Source organism: Phycodurus eques, chromosome 22 (assembly GCF_024500275.1).
Source record: "Phycodurus eques isolate BA_2022a chromosome 22, UOR_Pequ_1.1, whole genome shotgun sequence".
NCBI classification, from domain to species: Eukaryota; Metazoa; Chordata; class Actinopteri; order Syngnathiformes; family Syngnathidae; genus Phycodurus; species Phycodurus eques.
Window position 1 is genome coordinate 8,735,955 of NC_084546.1, and position 13,660 is coordinate 8,749,614.

The following is a 13,660-nucleotide window of genomic DNA, read 5'->3' on the forward strand; positions in this document are numbered from 1 at the left end:
TGTAAAAAAAAAACCTTACTTGAAATTCCCTTTTCCTTCACAGTTGTAATATGAATTTAATTGCATTCATCGTACACTTTTAGAAGACTCCTTAAAAAAAAAAAAAAAAAACTTCTGTTTTTTAAATATTATTTTTTTTTTTTTGTTCTAATATCAGGATCTGTGATTTTTTTATTTTATTTTATATACAGTACGTTTCCTGACCACACAGGTCATTTTGAGACGTTTCCTTGTGAAACTATTAGGAACACTTTTATATATATATTAAAAAAAAAAAAAAAAAAACCTACCAGTACTAGTATTTTCTCTTGGGTACTCAGAGTGCCACTAGTACATTAGACGCATTATATGTCCCTGTATGTGCAAAATGGTAAATATCGCCCAGCACCCCACCAGGAATACATCTCAATGTGATGAAATATGTTTTGAATCACCATACAGGGATACCTATATCACAAGGAGCACTTGTGTTGTTTGACATTCTGTACAAATAAAGTGATTATTATGTACTGTATGAGCAGCTTCCTTTGTATGCGAGAGCGTTTAGGAAGATTAATGTCAACTTTTTATCATTTGACCCACGAGAAACCAGAACTAAAAGTTTTCCAGTTTGCGTGCCCACGATGTGCTGGGATCATCTTCGCTCTGACCTTGTCTTGAAGAGGAATAGTGATGCACAATAAGTACAAGGACGCTGAACGAAAGGAATTCTACAGCTGATAACAAAAGAAGTGAGTGGCGCCTATGAAGATTCAGAACAAAAAAACAAGATTGCCATTTGATTATATATAAAAAAAATTTTAAAAAAAAGCTTGATGAGCTCATAGGTGATAAGAGAGCAGATAAGACACAATTTTTTTTTTTTTTTCATCAAAACAGGTTGTTTAAATGGACACACTTCCATCTGTACAGAAGCGACAGTGGCTCATAGCATACAGCATATAGTCATTAATACATTACTGATATAAGAAGAAATCCCATTGCACTAAAACAAAGAAACATGAGCTACAAAACAGAAAGGAGGACTCGTCATGCGCGCGCAGGGCTATATTGTTTTGACTGCCTGCGTTCAACCTTCAGAATGAAAGAGATCCGTCGTTGAGGGAGGTCATTGACATCTGAGGCATGATTACATAAAATACATGTAAAACGTCCACCCTGCCGAATCTCGAAAAGGAGCTCATGGAGAGACTCCGGTGTGTATTAAATAATGTCTGTTCAGTCGAGCGCGGGCCTCTTGGTTCCTATTGCAAAAGTGGAAGACGACGTCAGCCTTCTTTTTTCCTACACTTCCTGACTGTTACAATCCATCCCACCTGCTGCTTGCTCCTCTTTTTCTTCATCGGGGACATTTTCCGGTGCGCTCTCCTGGCTTTCCGTTACATCAGAAGTCTGGTCAGAAGTCTGCTCGTGAGGAAAGGGGGTGTTTTCCTCTTTTGGGGATGGTGCCTTATCCACAACTCCAGAGTTTTTGACCTCTTCAGGAGGAGCTGTTTCATCCTCCTGCTTGACTTTGTTCTCAGAAAGGGGCCCTCCTCCATCTTCAGTCGCCACCTTCGCGTCTGTCCCCATCTTGCTCATGTCGGTCGCCTGCTCCTTCGTTTTTAACTCGTCTTCTGCGGCTTCCTCGGGAGGAGGCGCGTTCCCCTCCGCGGGTAGGATAGTGTTCTTCGCAGGACTGACTGTTTTGTCGTCCTCCGGGGGGGCCGCGCTTTCCTGCGCCGGCTGCTCGTGCTCTTGCTGCTGCTCTTCTTCGTCGTCAATCTCGTCCTCCAGCGGTGGGATCATACCTTCCTCCCTTCCGCCGGGAAAAATCTTGTTGGGGTACACCAGCCTCAGCTGCTCCTCAAAGTAGTCTTCCAAGTACAATCCGGCACTGATCACTTCTTTGTTCACCTGTAATTACCCAAAACACTCTTAATACACTCATAAACATTGGTGAAACCAGCGGTTCTCAACTGCTGTCACTATGGGACCCTTGTTATTTTTTTTTTTTATTCGCTCACTGATGTCGGAACAAGTTTGCTGCACTGTGTTTGTAAAACAATCACAAAAGACGCCCCACGGTAATTTTTAAGTACCTGTTCACGACCCACGTTTTGGTCCCAACTCACCAGTTGAGAATCACTGGTTTAAATAACCCCCAAATGACCACTGTTTCGCAACCTAAGCACGTATTTACCTTGTATTTGGCACAATTCATGAATATGAGCCTCACGTCTGCAACAAACTCTTCAGGAGTGCGGTAAGCTTCCCCGTCGCTTGCTTTCCACTCCAGCTTCCTCTTCACAAGAGATAAATCCACTGGTTTCGTGATAACCTCTTTGCATCTTTTGGACTCCTACAGGAGGGAGAAAAACAATAGTTGAGCAATTCCGAAATAATATCTTTCCATTTAAAAAAGCAAAACAAACATTTGACTGAAAGAACAAACTGGAGCCTCCGAAGACTTCAAAGTTGTTCTAATTTAAAAACAAAGTGAACTCATTCCCTACATGGACACGATGAAAACTGCACAGGCGATATTTTAAGTCACATTTTAGCATGCCTAAACACTATAAATGTGTAGAGAGAAGTATCTGTATCGTTTACATTTTTATTTTTTTATTTTATTAAATGCATAGTGCACACGCTTTGATGATAAACGTAATAGAGAGGGAGCAAAGCTGTCGTTTAATGGGTACCTCCATTATTTATTGAAGGCGGGAGCTTACCGACGTGTGATGGAAGTGAGTGCTGAAGTCATTACAGAAGAGAAGTAGAAGCAGCCGCTCACATGACTGCAAATGAGTAAGAACAATAAGAGGAGACATCAAGCTGTTCCTGTGTTAAAAAAACAAAACAAAAAAATATATATATATATATATTTATTAATCGAAAAAATAAATGTGCACCCTTTGGTCAACAGGTGGCAGTCTTTCTGGCTCCTGTGTGTTCTTGTTGTCGCATTCGTACTGCATCTCAGGGGAGACCAGGTCTCGGCAGAAGGAGCAGAACCACGCGCCGCTGAGAGCGAGAGATGAGGATTAGGCTACAATTACATGTAGAGGGTGCGCCAACAGTCGGTATTCACTTTTTTTTTTAGGAAGGAAGGAGGTAAAGAAGGACCAGGAATGGTATAAAAGGAAGAAAGGTTGGAAACAAGGGAGAATGGATGGAAGGGAGGGAGACATGACGGATTCAAGGGGCTTCGAAAGGATGGAAATTATGTGGGTAGAAAGCAAGGAAGGGAGAAAGGTCGGGAGAAAGGTTAAAAGAAGGATGGAAGGAAACAAGGGTAGTATAAAAGTAAGGAAGGACGGAGCAGGGCTGGTCTGAATGGAAGGAAGAACAGAAAGAAAAGGGGAAGGATTCAAGGACGATGTGAAAGGAAGAACGGGAGAAAGACGGGATGGATGGATGGAAGGTAACAAGGATGTTTGAATGGAAGGAAGGATGAAGGAAGGACGCAAAAAGGACAAAGAAAGGTAGGAAGGGTCTCCACCAGGTCAATGCGCGTCCCGAAACCTTAACACCGGACTTGAAGCCATAATTGCCAACATTAACCCTTGTTAAAAACCCTAACGCTACAGAAACTGGAACTTGAAACCAACACCCTGGCTAAAAATCCCTATTTTGAAACCATACTTTCAATTTCCTCATTGTAAGAGATGTGTACATGTCCTAAAATGATACTCCGAAGTGTTGTGGTCAGTGATTTCCCACGTTGGTTACCTGGGTGACTCACTGAGCACGGGGATGTGGCAGGACAGATGGAAAACCTTGGGACACTTGTCGCAGCACAGCAGCTCTCCTCCGTTCTGGCACACGGCGCACCAGTCTTCGTTGGGGTCGTCTTCCGCGAGGGCGCTCTTCTCGGATTCGGGCTGCGCGCCGGGCTGAGGGCGCGGCTCCCTCGCCTGGTCGGAGTCAGATTGGTGGGTGGAGAAAGGGGGGCCGATCTTGAGCTGGAGCGTGGGACAGGCCCCCGTGCTGCTGTCGGGAAGGCTGGACTGCACCTGAAACACAAAGACAGAGGCCTCATGTTTGCGAAAGAGGAGCCACCAGAACACTCATAGACGGACGGGATCGTCCTTACGAAACGAACTTCGTCCTCATCCTCCGGTTCGTCCTTGATGATGATAACGGGCCCAGGGGACGACCTTCTCCGTCGCTTGGCCGAGGGAGCCGACGACGTCTCAGTATTTGGCTTCCAGGACGCCGGCCTTCAATGTCAAGATTGCCGGAGGAAGACAGAGAAAGAGATTTTTGGAATATGACTTGCATCTCCTGCGTTGGTAAGACTGCCTGTAATGACACTGGGAGGCATTTAAATTTGCATGCCTGCGTCTAACTGAATTATGTGGAATATTTCGCAAGAAATGTTACATTTTCTGCGAGTAAATTGCATGTGTACTATTTTTACATTATTGTAATTGAGTAAAATTACAACTGATTTATTGTACATTTCAGATTTTTTGGTGCATTAATAGCAATTTCTTATCGGAATATGACACTTGCTTTTGCGTCTAATGCTTCTAATTGAATTAAGCGTTACGTGTTGCAATAAGTCACATTTTTCGGAGAGTAAATGCATGTGTAGTATTTCTTTATTTATTTTTAATTGATTCACATTTTTCGGATAGTAAATGCATGTGTAGTACTTCTTTATTTATTTTTAATCGATTCAAAATACAACTTGTCACTTGTGGCTTACTGCTTTTGTTCCATCAGGGGTCGCCACAGAGTCAATTTTATTTTAAGATTTTCTTTTGCAATACAAGAACTTTGTTAATAGTATACATACATTTGGTTCTAATTGTGTTATAGATTGACAAGGAATAAGTCGTGTTTTTTTTCCCCCCTCATAGCAAAAGAATGTGTAATATGTTGAAATTATTTTGAATTCATGAAAAATGTACGATTTTCATTGATAAAGTGTCAATCTTTTTTTTTCTTTTAGATTTATACGCCTTCATACAGTACTTTGACCCGTGAAAAGGTAACCTTGGTGATAAATGGAATCCGAGGCCAATTTAGAAAAGGAAATGGGACCAATTTCAACATGCCTGTTCATTTCTTACCCTCCGGTGCGCTCTGAAGATGATGACTTAACCATGGGCGAATTATGCTTTCCTTGAACTGAACATAAAAAGGGGAAGAGGGAAATGAGTTCTCTCGAGTGACAATGGCACTAAGTGTGACGCGTGGTGCGTTGCATCACGGGATTGTGTTTACCCGGTTTGTCAGCGGCTGTTGAGGATTGGCTCGAAGTGAAGCTGGGTCTCGCGAGCGCGATGCTAACGGTGGGCACCGGACCGCCGGCTTCAGTCCTCTTTAGGTAGGAAAGTTCTGACAGGTTCCGCTGAAAAAAGAACAACCAAAATGAAACACAACGTGGGAGGAATATAACATACGGAGTGCATCGGGCTTATTGGACCGACCTGGTTCGGTTGTACGTGCGTGGCCCCTCCAGCGGACACGGGATGCGGGTAGCGGAAAGTGCCCTGTGATATATCCATGGGTTTGGAAGGGAAGCTACAGGTATTGAGCATGTCTCGGAGGGACTACGTGTACAAAAGTGGTTAAAGGAATACAGGTCTTTCATGACAGGAAATGACTCGTATTCTTGCAATAGTAACGGGATGGATTCAACACAGGGGTTTTTACACATTTAAAAGATAAAAATACGACACTTTTTCTAGACCCAAATTAGCAGACTTCTAAAAATCTATCAAAATACATCGAAAAAAAAAAAAAAAACATAAAATCCAAAAATGGCTAACATTTGAGTAAATAGAATCTTTCTCCTTATTCATTTTGTTTTCATGATTTCAAATCGGTACGCCCTTATTTCACCAAGTGCTTTCCAGAAGACTGTGGTCACGTCATGTATCACATACAAATTAAATTAAGAACAAACCCTGGAAAGTTCAATACATGGAATTTTATTTTAACTTGCACACCAACAGTTCATGAACCTTTTCAAACTCAGTTTGCCTTGTGAGATCAATAAATGTCTCATCTATGAAACCCCTCTTTCGCAGAAAAATTGTAATCAATACATTTTAATCTTATTTTATGCTTTAGAAAATTGAAATAGCTGATAGATAGTTTCCAGTAGTCATACTTCTGTAGGAACCCTGACAACAAATGTAGTTTCTCAAACATTTCTTGCACTAAGGGTTCGGCCCTCATCTCTTACCTGAGGAGGCGGGAACGCAGTGTTCTGCAGCATTGACGAGTTGGGACTTCTGATGTTGGCTTGGGCGTTCCCGTATCGGCGTCCCATCTGCGTCAAGCCGCTGAGGCCTTGGGAAGGGGAGGAGCCTCCTTGGATTGGTCTGTTCGGGGGTGGAGGTCCGTGGGGTCCAGGGGGTCCAGGGGGTCCAGGGGGTACAGGGGGTCCGTGGGGTCCGGGGAGCCGGGCATTCTGATACCAGGACCAATGGTTGGATGCGGCCTGCCTGTGGGGCTGCTGGGAAATTTTGTCAACCTGAGACAAAGGAATTGTCAAAGCAAAGAACGAACGTTTCATGTCTTTCATTATCCGAATAGCGCCGGTGAGTGCATCGAGGCTGAGGCCAATCCTCCAACCTGCATCTGCAGCTGGGCCAGCGTGCTCTGGCGCTGCTGAGCGGATAACGACAGCGGCCCGTTCGGCGCCTCTCCTCTGGGTCCTGCCTGTTGGTTGGGAATGAGCGGCTGTACCGAGCTTCGTTCAACCACCAGAGAACCTGGGGACAACAAGTCAGCAATACATTTTTTTGTGCTCAACATTGACAAAGTCTTAAAAAAGTATGAATGTGTTTAAAGTGTGCGGGAGGGGTAAAAAAAAAGTTGTCCTCATGTTAGCAGCATTCTTATTTCCTGCATTTTATTTGCCCTGATAATGAGTCAAGGGCCCCAACTCGGAACAGCTGTAGCAATCGGTGCTCAAAATTTCAGCAACACAAACATTGATGCACAATGTACACACGTTTTTCCTTTTTTATGTTAATTAAATAGTGATGCAATATTTAACAGTGTATTCTTTATGTTATGACTTCTTTCAATTCATCCATCCATTTTCTGAGCCGCTTCTCCTCACTAGGGTCGCGGGAGTGCCGGAGCCTATCCCAGCTATCATCGGGCAGGAGGCGGGGTGCACCCTGAATTGGTTGCCAGCCAATCGCAGGGCACATAGAAACAAACAACCATTCGCACTCACATTCACGCCTACGGGCAATTTAGAGTGGCCACTTAACCTACCACACATGTTTTTTTGGGATGTGGTAGGACACCGGAGTGCCCGGAGAAAACTCACGCAGGCACGGGGAGAACATGCAAACGCCACACAGGCGGGGCCGGGGATTAAAGCCCGGACCTCAGAACTGCGAGGCAGACGCTCTAACCAGTCGGCCACCGTGCCGCCGCTTCTTTCAATTGTTAATAATTATATCCTTACTATAACATATACCACACCATAAGTAGCATCTATTCAAAACACTATAAATTATTTGTTGAATAAATATATCCAAAAAATATGAAATGAATATTGTTCACAATTGAGATTAGCACATTTGTGTGGCCCTCGATAACCACTCCAGTTGATCATGTCCCCACTTTGGAATATTAATTGCCCAATTTATTATGACAGAGCCACAGCTACTCAGCGGACATTTTAGCTGAGAACACAATTTACCAAGGTCTACATTTGAGGCCCAGAAACCAGAGCGACACTGGAAGCGGACAGAACTCTGAGGGATGATGGAGGGATTGCATCTGGCGCCCATCAGATAGTGGATCTGGAATAGAATCTGTCGGGAGATTTTGTATGAATACAAATACTGAAAACGTGGACAGTTGCTTCTACATTCCAGGCTGGTGTGATGTTACTCACCAGTCTCTTGCAGTAGAGGAGCGCTGTGCCACTGTGGCTGGCAGTGGCCCACTTGGTGAAACTGATCACGTGGTCCAGTTGCCGGCGCAGCAAGTTGACTTCGTCCTGCTGCTTTTTCAGACCCAGCTCGTGATCTTTAGTAAGCGACTGCGGAAAAAAACATGCTCATTAAGTAATTAATCTAAAATGTTCCCAAATGTGGGGGATTCAAACCAACCTCAAGCTGGTTAGCCAAAACCTTCCCCTTCCTGTTTATCTCCATAATTAGGTTGCAGATGGCCTTCTTGATTTCATTCGTTACAGACTTCCGGTTTTCTTCAACTTGCTGCAGTCTGAAAAAAAACACACAAAACAAGATTTGGTAGAAATTGTAGGCACACCAGAGCAATATCAGAACATCATACGTCAGTAAAACTTTACCCATTTCTGATGCAGTTGGAGACATCCTCAATGGCCTTTCTTTTTTCCTGCAACTGTTGCGTCATGTTCTCCAGATACTGTCTATGGTTCTTGTAGGCATCCTCCAAAAACTGATAGCTGAACACAATCAATATTTAAGCAAAATGAATGAAAGAAACCGAATAACCGAGATAGGAAGCTATCACTGATGACCGACAAATTGTTCTATAGTGCTTGCACAATAGGGGCCGCTGTTCAAAGGTTTTTACATGGGTAAGACAAAGAGAATGAAACAATTGAAGGGCCTCTTAATGGAGAAGTGGCGGTAATTCATACTTGTGATCCTTGTGTTTGAGCAGCTGACAGTCTCGACAGGTGAGTCGATCGCAAGTCTCGCAAAAAAGCTTCAGTGGCTCCTGCTTGTGGATGTCACAAAAAACGGGCTTCTGCGTGGAAACAGCTACTGCTTCTGCACATGTGAAAGGGGTGTCATTAAAAAAAAATAAAAAATCGAATTAAGAGTGTGTCAAACTGCTTTTTTCCCCCCCGTGCTACCTGGAGACATTTCCTTCTTTTGGCGTATCGTGTGATCCCTGGTGAACTTCACCCGCTGGTGCGCCTCAATACAGGTCACACACAAGAACTCCATGCACTCCAAACAGTAGCCCGTTGCCTCTGTGTTGTCGTCACAGCTCATACACACCTGTCAAAAACAAACGGAGAAATGTGACTACAAGGGCAACACTTGGGCAAAAAGGGAAGTCCGAACTTTAGCTGCCCAACCTGGTTGTTTTTCTCCATGGTGCTGCTTGGCACCTCGGCCAAGTCCTTGACAAAGAAATTGTCCAACATGTCCATTTCCCAGCATTCCTGGCGGCATACTGGACAGCGGATGGTACCCACTGGAGGGAGAGCTCACATGTGAACATCAATCATCGCCAAAGTAGGATTTTTTTCCCGTTTTCATTTTTAGCGGTGTCGAGATGGATTTTATCACTATGTGCAGCAAACATAATACTGTTTTGTTTACCTATTTAACTGCACAAGCGGGGGGGGGAATATATTAATTAATACATATGAAAACCTTTCAATATACAGGTTCAAAGCGTGGCCCCACCTGTGTGGAGTTTGCATGTTCTCCCCGTGCCTGCGGGGGTTTTCTCCGGGTACTCCGGTTTCCTCCCACATCCCCAAAAACATGCATGCTAGGTTCATTGAAGACTCTGAATTGCCTGTAGGTGTGAATTTGAGTGCAATTGGTGGTTTGTTTGTGTGTGCCCTGCGATTGGCTGGCGACCAGTTCAGGGTGTACCCCGCCTCTCGCCCAGAGTCACCTGGGATCGGCTCCGGCACGCCTGCGACCCTTGTGAGGCTAAGCGGCCCGGAAAATAGATGGATGGATGTATATCGACCGGCAAATGTGAAAAGATGTTTAATAAACATGTACTTAAAAGGCATTTAAACAAAGTTAAATGTTAAGAGTTTGTATTATTCAAAGTGATGACACCAATATTTTTTTTCCTTTTACACTAAATGAACATTAGCCCCAAATATCAATGAACGACCTCCTTGATTACTAACAATCAGTATCATTATCGTTACCTGGGGGAAACATTTAAATACTACTAATAATAATATCGGTCTGTCGCAAGTTTCAGTTAAAGTGATATTGCTGGGCAATAGCTGAATTTGTAAGTTTTCATTTTATATTCTTGCTTGGTTGACGTTCATGCTTTGATGTGTATTAAAAAAAATAAAAAATAAAATAAATAAAAATACCAGACCTGGAATCCGCCCAAAATGGCTGACTTCCTGTACAATTGTGGCAGTGGTCTTTTGGGACTATTGCATGCATCCTGTTGTGATCATTTTAGATCCGGCCAGTAAACTGCTGTCGGGGGGCTTATTTTCTTTTAACTTTCAAGGGAGCGAGTTTTTAACGGGTGATCAAATTTGGGGACCCCCTAAAATACATCCATTTGCACCTCGATAATGCTTGACTCACGTTGCTTGTTGTTGTCCACTTGACCCAGAGGGTGGAGGGAGTGGTCCCGCCTGGGTTCGACGCCCCTGAACGGTGCGGGCAGGCATCGCTTGCAGAACGAGTGAAGACAAGGCAGCAGTTTGGGCTCTCGGTTGTGAAAGCTCAACTTGCAGATGGGACATGTGTCCATGAGCCCGAAGGCGCCTGGCGGCTTCGGTCTCTGTTCCCCGAGGGGCAAACTCTCCGCCTCGTTCTCCACGATTATAACAATGTCGTCGTTGCCAACAGATTTGCCGCTCGGATCCATTTCAATGACACGTATTGATTACTCCCTGGCAGCCAGTCGTTAGCTAGCGTTACGTTGGGACACAAAGGCTAACCGAGTTCTTTGTTTTACGTTATACTGCGGGACATCGCAAACATATATCATACTTCTCATCGACTGGAGACTTTTATCATAGTATCGGTCATTAGCTGCCCATGTGACAATGTTAGTTAGGAACTAATAAACGATTGTTGGCTAGCATCGTTAGCAAGGTAGCTTCCTCATCAGTGTTTTTCAAGTCGCCCAAGACAAGAAAATACAAGCCACTGGCGATATTTATGATTAAAACTGCTTGAAAACAAAACCTTACGTGATTAATAAAGAGGAACAATCACGCTACATACGCTATATCGAAGCAAATGTATCTTAAGGTGAGGCGGCCATCGGTTCTTTTTGACCAAAACAGCCGAAACATATTGCCCACAATGCACCGCGGCGCCTTAAAGCTACAGTGTTCCACTTATCATGCCAGCCAAATATCATAAGATCCAACCCCTGTCCCTAACATACGACTGTCTCAAAACGAAACAATGGGTTACGTACAGTGACGCGCCGACGTTGTTCCAGTTCCCATATTTACATTGTCGCTCTTTGTACCTGGGTGGAGTTTTAGTGTGACCAAAGGGCACGCTCCACTTGGTTCTTACGAGAATTAACACATTTGCCACACATTTCAGTGTGGGAGAGCTGGGAAATTGTAATATCCATCCATCCGTGCATTTTCTAATTCACAATTTGGTAAATATGAATTGGACACCTGGGAGTCACGCTGTTCCTCTTTGCGACGGGATGAGCATGCCTGTAATAGGACTGGGTACTTACGCAGATCCCCCCACGGTAAGAAACATTGCACTGCACATCTGGAAATTCTTAAGGAATATTTTTTTCCCCTAAATAACTTCAAATGACACCACTATGCATTGACTTCCCCCCCCCCTCCCCCCTCCACACAGACGCCTGAAGGCACTGCATATCATGCTGTAAAAGTGGCAATTGAGACAGGATACAGACATATTGATGGAGCGTTGGTTTATTTCAACGAACATGAGGTGGGACAAGCCATTCGGGACAAAATAGCAGATGGAACTGTAAAAAGAGAAGACATATTCTACTGTGGAAAGGTTTGCAATCGAATAGTGGGTGTTCAAAAGTGCTCACACATCTTGCATGAATAAATTTTGTCTGTCAACAACGGACTGTTTTGCAGCTCTGGAACACATTCCATCCACCAGAACTGGTCCGACCTGCTCTCGAGAGAACTTTGAAGACATTACAGCTGGAATATGTCGATCTATACATCATCGAGATGCCCACAGCGTTCAGGGTACACTTGCATTTAATGCAACAAATGCAATGGCCATTGCAGAATACAAATTTTGATTCGTATGCCAAAGGAGCAAAACATCGTCATCTTGATTTGATTTTCTGCAGCCAGGAGATACCTTCTACCCGAGGGACGAGGAAGGGAACTACATTTATCATGACACAGACCTCTGTGCGACTTGGGAGGTGAGAATAACAGTGAAAATCCCTTCATCTAAATGCAACAGTATTACTGAGTATTACCAGGCAAGTGCAGTACTAGGAATTCCTCATATTTACTCAAAGTCAGAAACACCTTTTTGCATTTCGTTTGCTCGAATTGTCTATCTAAGGCTTTGGAAGCTTGCAAAGACGCCGGGCTGGCGAAATCTCTCGGGGTATCCAACTTCAACAAACGCCAGCTGGAGTTGATCCTCAACAAACCGGGACTGAAACACAAACCGGTTTCAAATCAGGTACAAATATGGACAGTAAATACAAAAAGACACTTGCAAAAACAAGTCCAATGTTAACAATCTTACTCAACAAATATAATAGATTACATAAAACTAAAAATATGTCACCAGATTTAACTGTGTTGGTAATATTACTTCTATGCTGATGAACGCAATAAGCACTCAGTAAATCAACATATTTTCTCAGGTTGAATGCCACCCCTATTACACTCAGCCAAAGTTGTTGGAGTATTGCAGGCAGAAAGACATTGTCATTGTGGGATACAGCCCATTGGGGACATCCAGAGATCCATCCTGGTATTGCAGACCCGTCCCAATCGATCATCCATGTCTTCCTGAAAATGCATTTTTGTTCACAAAAAAAAAAAAAAAAAAAAGAAAAAAGGTTATTTTTTAGAAATATAAATTGAATTTCCCGACAGGGTCAATTTAGCCTGCCCGCCACTGTTGGAGGATGAAGTTCTCGTGTCGCTGGCTAATAAGTACAAGAAGACTACAGCTCAGGTCGCCCTCAGATTTAATGTGCAGAAGGGAGTTGTGGTCATTCCAAAGAGCTTCAGCCCGCTTCGTATCAGGGAGAACTTCCAGGTTTGTTTTGGCCATTTTATAATTTCGGGTGTATAATTAAGAGTCTAAAAAAAAATCAAATCCTGCGCTGCACCGTCTGTTGCAGATCTTTGACTTCTGCCTTTCCGAAGAGGACATGAAGACCATTGAGGGTCTGAACAAGAATATTCGCTTTGTGGAGCTCCTCATGTGAGTAAAAGTGCATAATTGGTCATTTATAGTCTTCTAATTAATAAATAATTCACATTTTCCTTGTTATTCAACAGGTGGGCCGACCATCCCGAGTATCCGTTTCATGATGACTACTAAATACCAATTTGAAGAAATGCAATTCAGCTCCTTCACAAGTTTAATGCATTTAATTTGTAGTACTATATAAGTCAAATTTCAAATCATATACAATCACCTATTACATTTTAAAAGCATTTTTATTGCATCTATTTTTTTCTTGTGTATTTTGGGTGTTAATTGTTGGTGTTATGTGATGTTATGAAGACCAAGCATGAAATCTCAATCTTTAAGGTAATTTTTACCATTGATGCTCTTTTTTCTATGTTAACTATCTATCCAAAGATGTAGCATTACAGTTATTATATATATATATATTATACATGTAGTTATTGAAGTTGTGCCATTAATCTGGTTGTCAAACTGTACCTTGTTTGACATTTTAAGTATATTTAATAAAATCATTATAAAAATAAGTATTTTGAACCCGTTCTTTTATTTTGAAGCAGCAACGTGTT

The 13,660-nt window shown here is 43.0% G+C and overlaps 2 protein-coding genes across 5 annotated transcripts; one reads left to right on the forward strand and one right to left on the reverse strand.

Moving 5' to 3' along the window:
• Nucleotides 1-777: 777 nt before the first annotated feature.
• trim24 (tripartite motif containing 24) lies at nucleotides 778-10,987 on the reverse strand. Of its 4 annotated transcripts, none has more exons than XM_061667577.1 (19): nucleotides 10,266-10,987; nucleotides 9,044-9,162; nucleotides 8,816-8,963; nucleotides 8,597-8,729; nucleotides 8,282-8,398; nucleotides 8,079-8,193; nucleotides 7,862-8,008; nucleotides 7,664-7,778; nucleotides 6,577-6,716; nucleotides 6,185-6,454; nucleotides 5,424-5,546; nucleotides 5,218-5,344; nucleotides 5,064-5,121; nucleotides 4,079-4,205; nucleotides 3,715-3,998; nucleotides 2,895-3,006; nucleotides 2,715-2,780; nucleotides 2,183-2,341; nucleotides 778-1,896 (listed from the first exon to the last, which is right to left on the reverse strand). In XM_061667577.1, exons 1-19 carry the CDS (start codon nucleotides 10,549-10,551, stop codon nucleotides 1,285-1,287), a joined length of 3,258 nt encoding a protein of 1,085 aa, XP_061523561.1. In that variant the 5' UTR covers nucleotides 10,552-10,987; the 3' UTR covers nucleotides 778-1,284. The 4 variants fall into 4 exon arrangements, with proteins under 4 accessions (XP_061523561.1, XP_061523560.1, XP_061523562.1 ...); XM_061667576.1 differs by having other exon boundaries at nucleotides 6,185-6,457; XM_061667578.1 differs by having other exon boundaries at nucleotides 5,424-5,486; nucleotides 6,185-6,475.
• Nucleotides 10,988-11,093: 106 nt separating this feature from the next.
• On the forward strand, nucleotides 11,094-13,609 carry LOC133397526 (aldo-keto reductase family 1 member D1-like). Its single transcript, XM_061668527.1, has 9 exons — nucleotides 11,094-11,406; nucleotides 11,523-11,690; nucleotides 11,777-11,893; nucleotides 12,001-12,078; nucleotides 12,225-12,347; nucleotides 12,535-12,644; nucleotides 12,770-12,935; nucleotides 13,021-13,103; nucleotides 13,181-13,609. The coding sequence occupies exons 1-9, from the start codon at nucleotides 11,314-11,316 to the stop codon at nucleotides 13,221-13,223; spliced, it is 981 nt and encodes a 326-aa protein (XP_061524511.1). The 5' UTR covers nucleotides 11,094-11,313; the 3' UTR covers nucleotides 13,224-13,609.
• The last annotated feature ends 51 nt before the right edge of the window (nucleotides 13,610-13,660 follow it).

What these genes read in the sequence shown, in the direction of transcription:
- trim24 (XM_061667575.1), bottom strand. Translation starts at nt 10,551, where the DNA reads ATGGATCCGAGCGGCAAATCTGTTGGCAACGACGACATTGTTATAATC. An exon ending in TTTTGGCTAACCAGCTTGAG is followed by an intron (nt 8,009 to 8,078) that starts GTTGGTTTGAAT and finishes TTTTTTCCGCAG; the next exon opens with TCGCTTACTAAAGATCACGA. An exon ending in ATGAGGACGAAGTTCGTTTC is followed by an intron (nt 3,999 to 4,078) that starts GTAAGGACGATC and finishes TTTGTGTTTCAG; the next exon opens with GTGCAGTCCAGCCTTCCCGA.
- LOC133397526 (XM_061668527.1), top strand. Translation starts at nt 11,314, where the DNA reads ATGAATTGGACACCTGGGAGTCACGCTGTTCCTCTTTGCGACGGGATG. An exon ending in ACCTCTGTGCGACTTGGGAG is followed by an intron (nt 12,079 to 12,224) that starts GTGAGAATAACA and finishes TGTCTATCTAAG; the next exon opens with GCTTTGGAAGCTTGCAAAGA. An exon ending in ACATCCAGAGATCCATCCTG is followed by an intron (nt 12,645 to 12,769) that starts GTATTGCAGACC and finishes ATTTCCCGACAG; the next exon opens with GGTCAATTTAGCCTGCCCGC.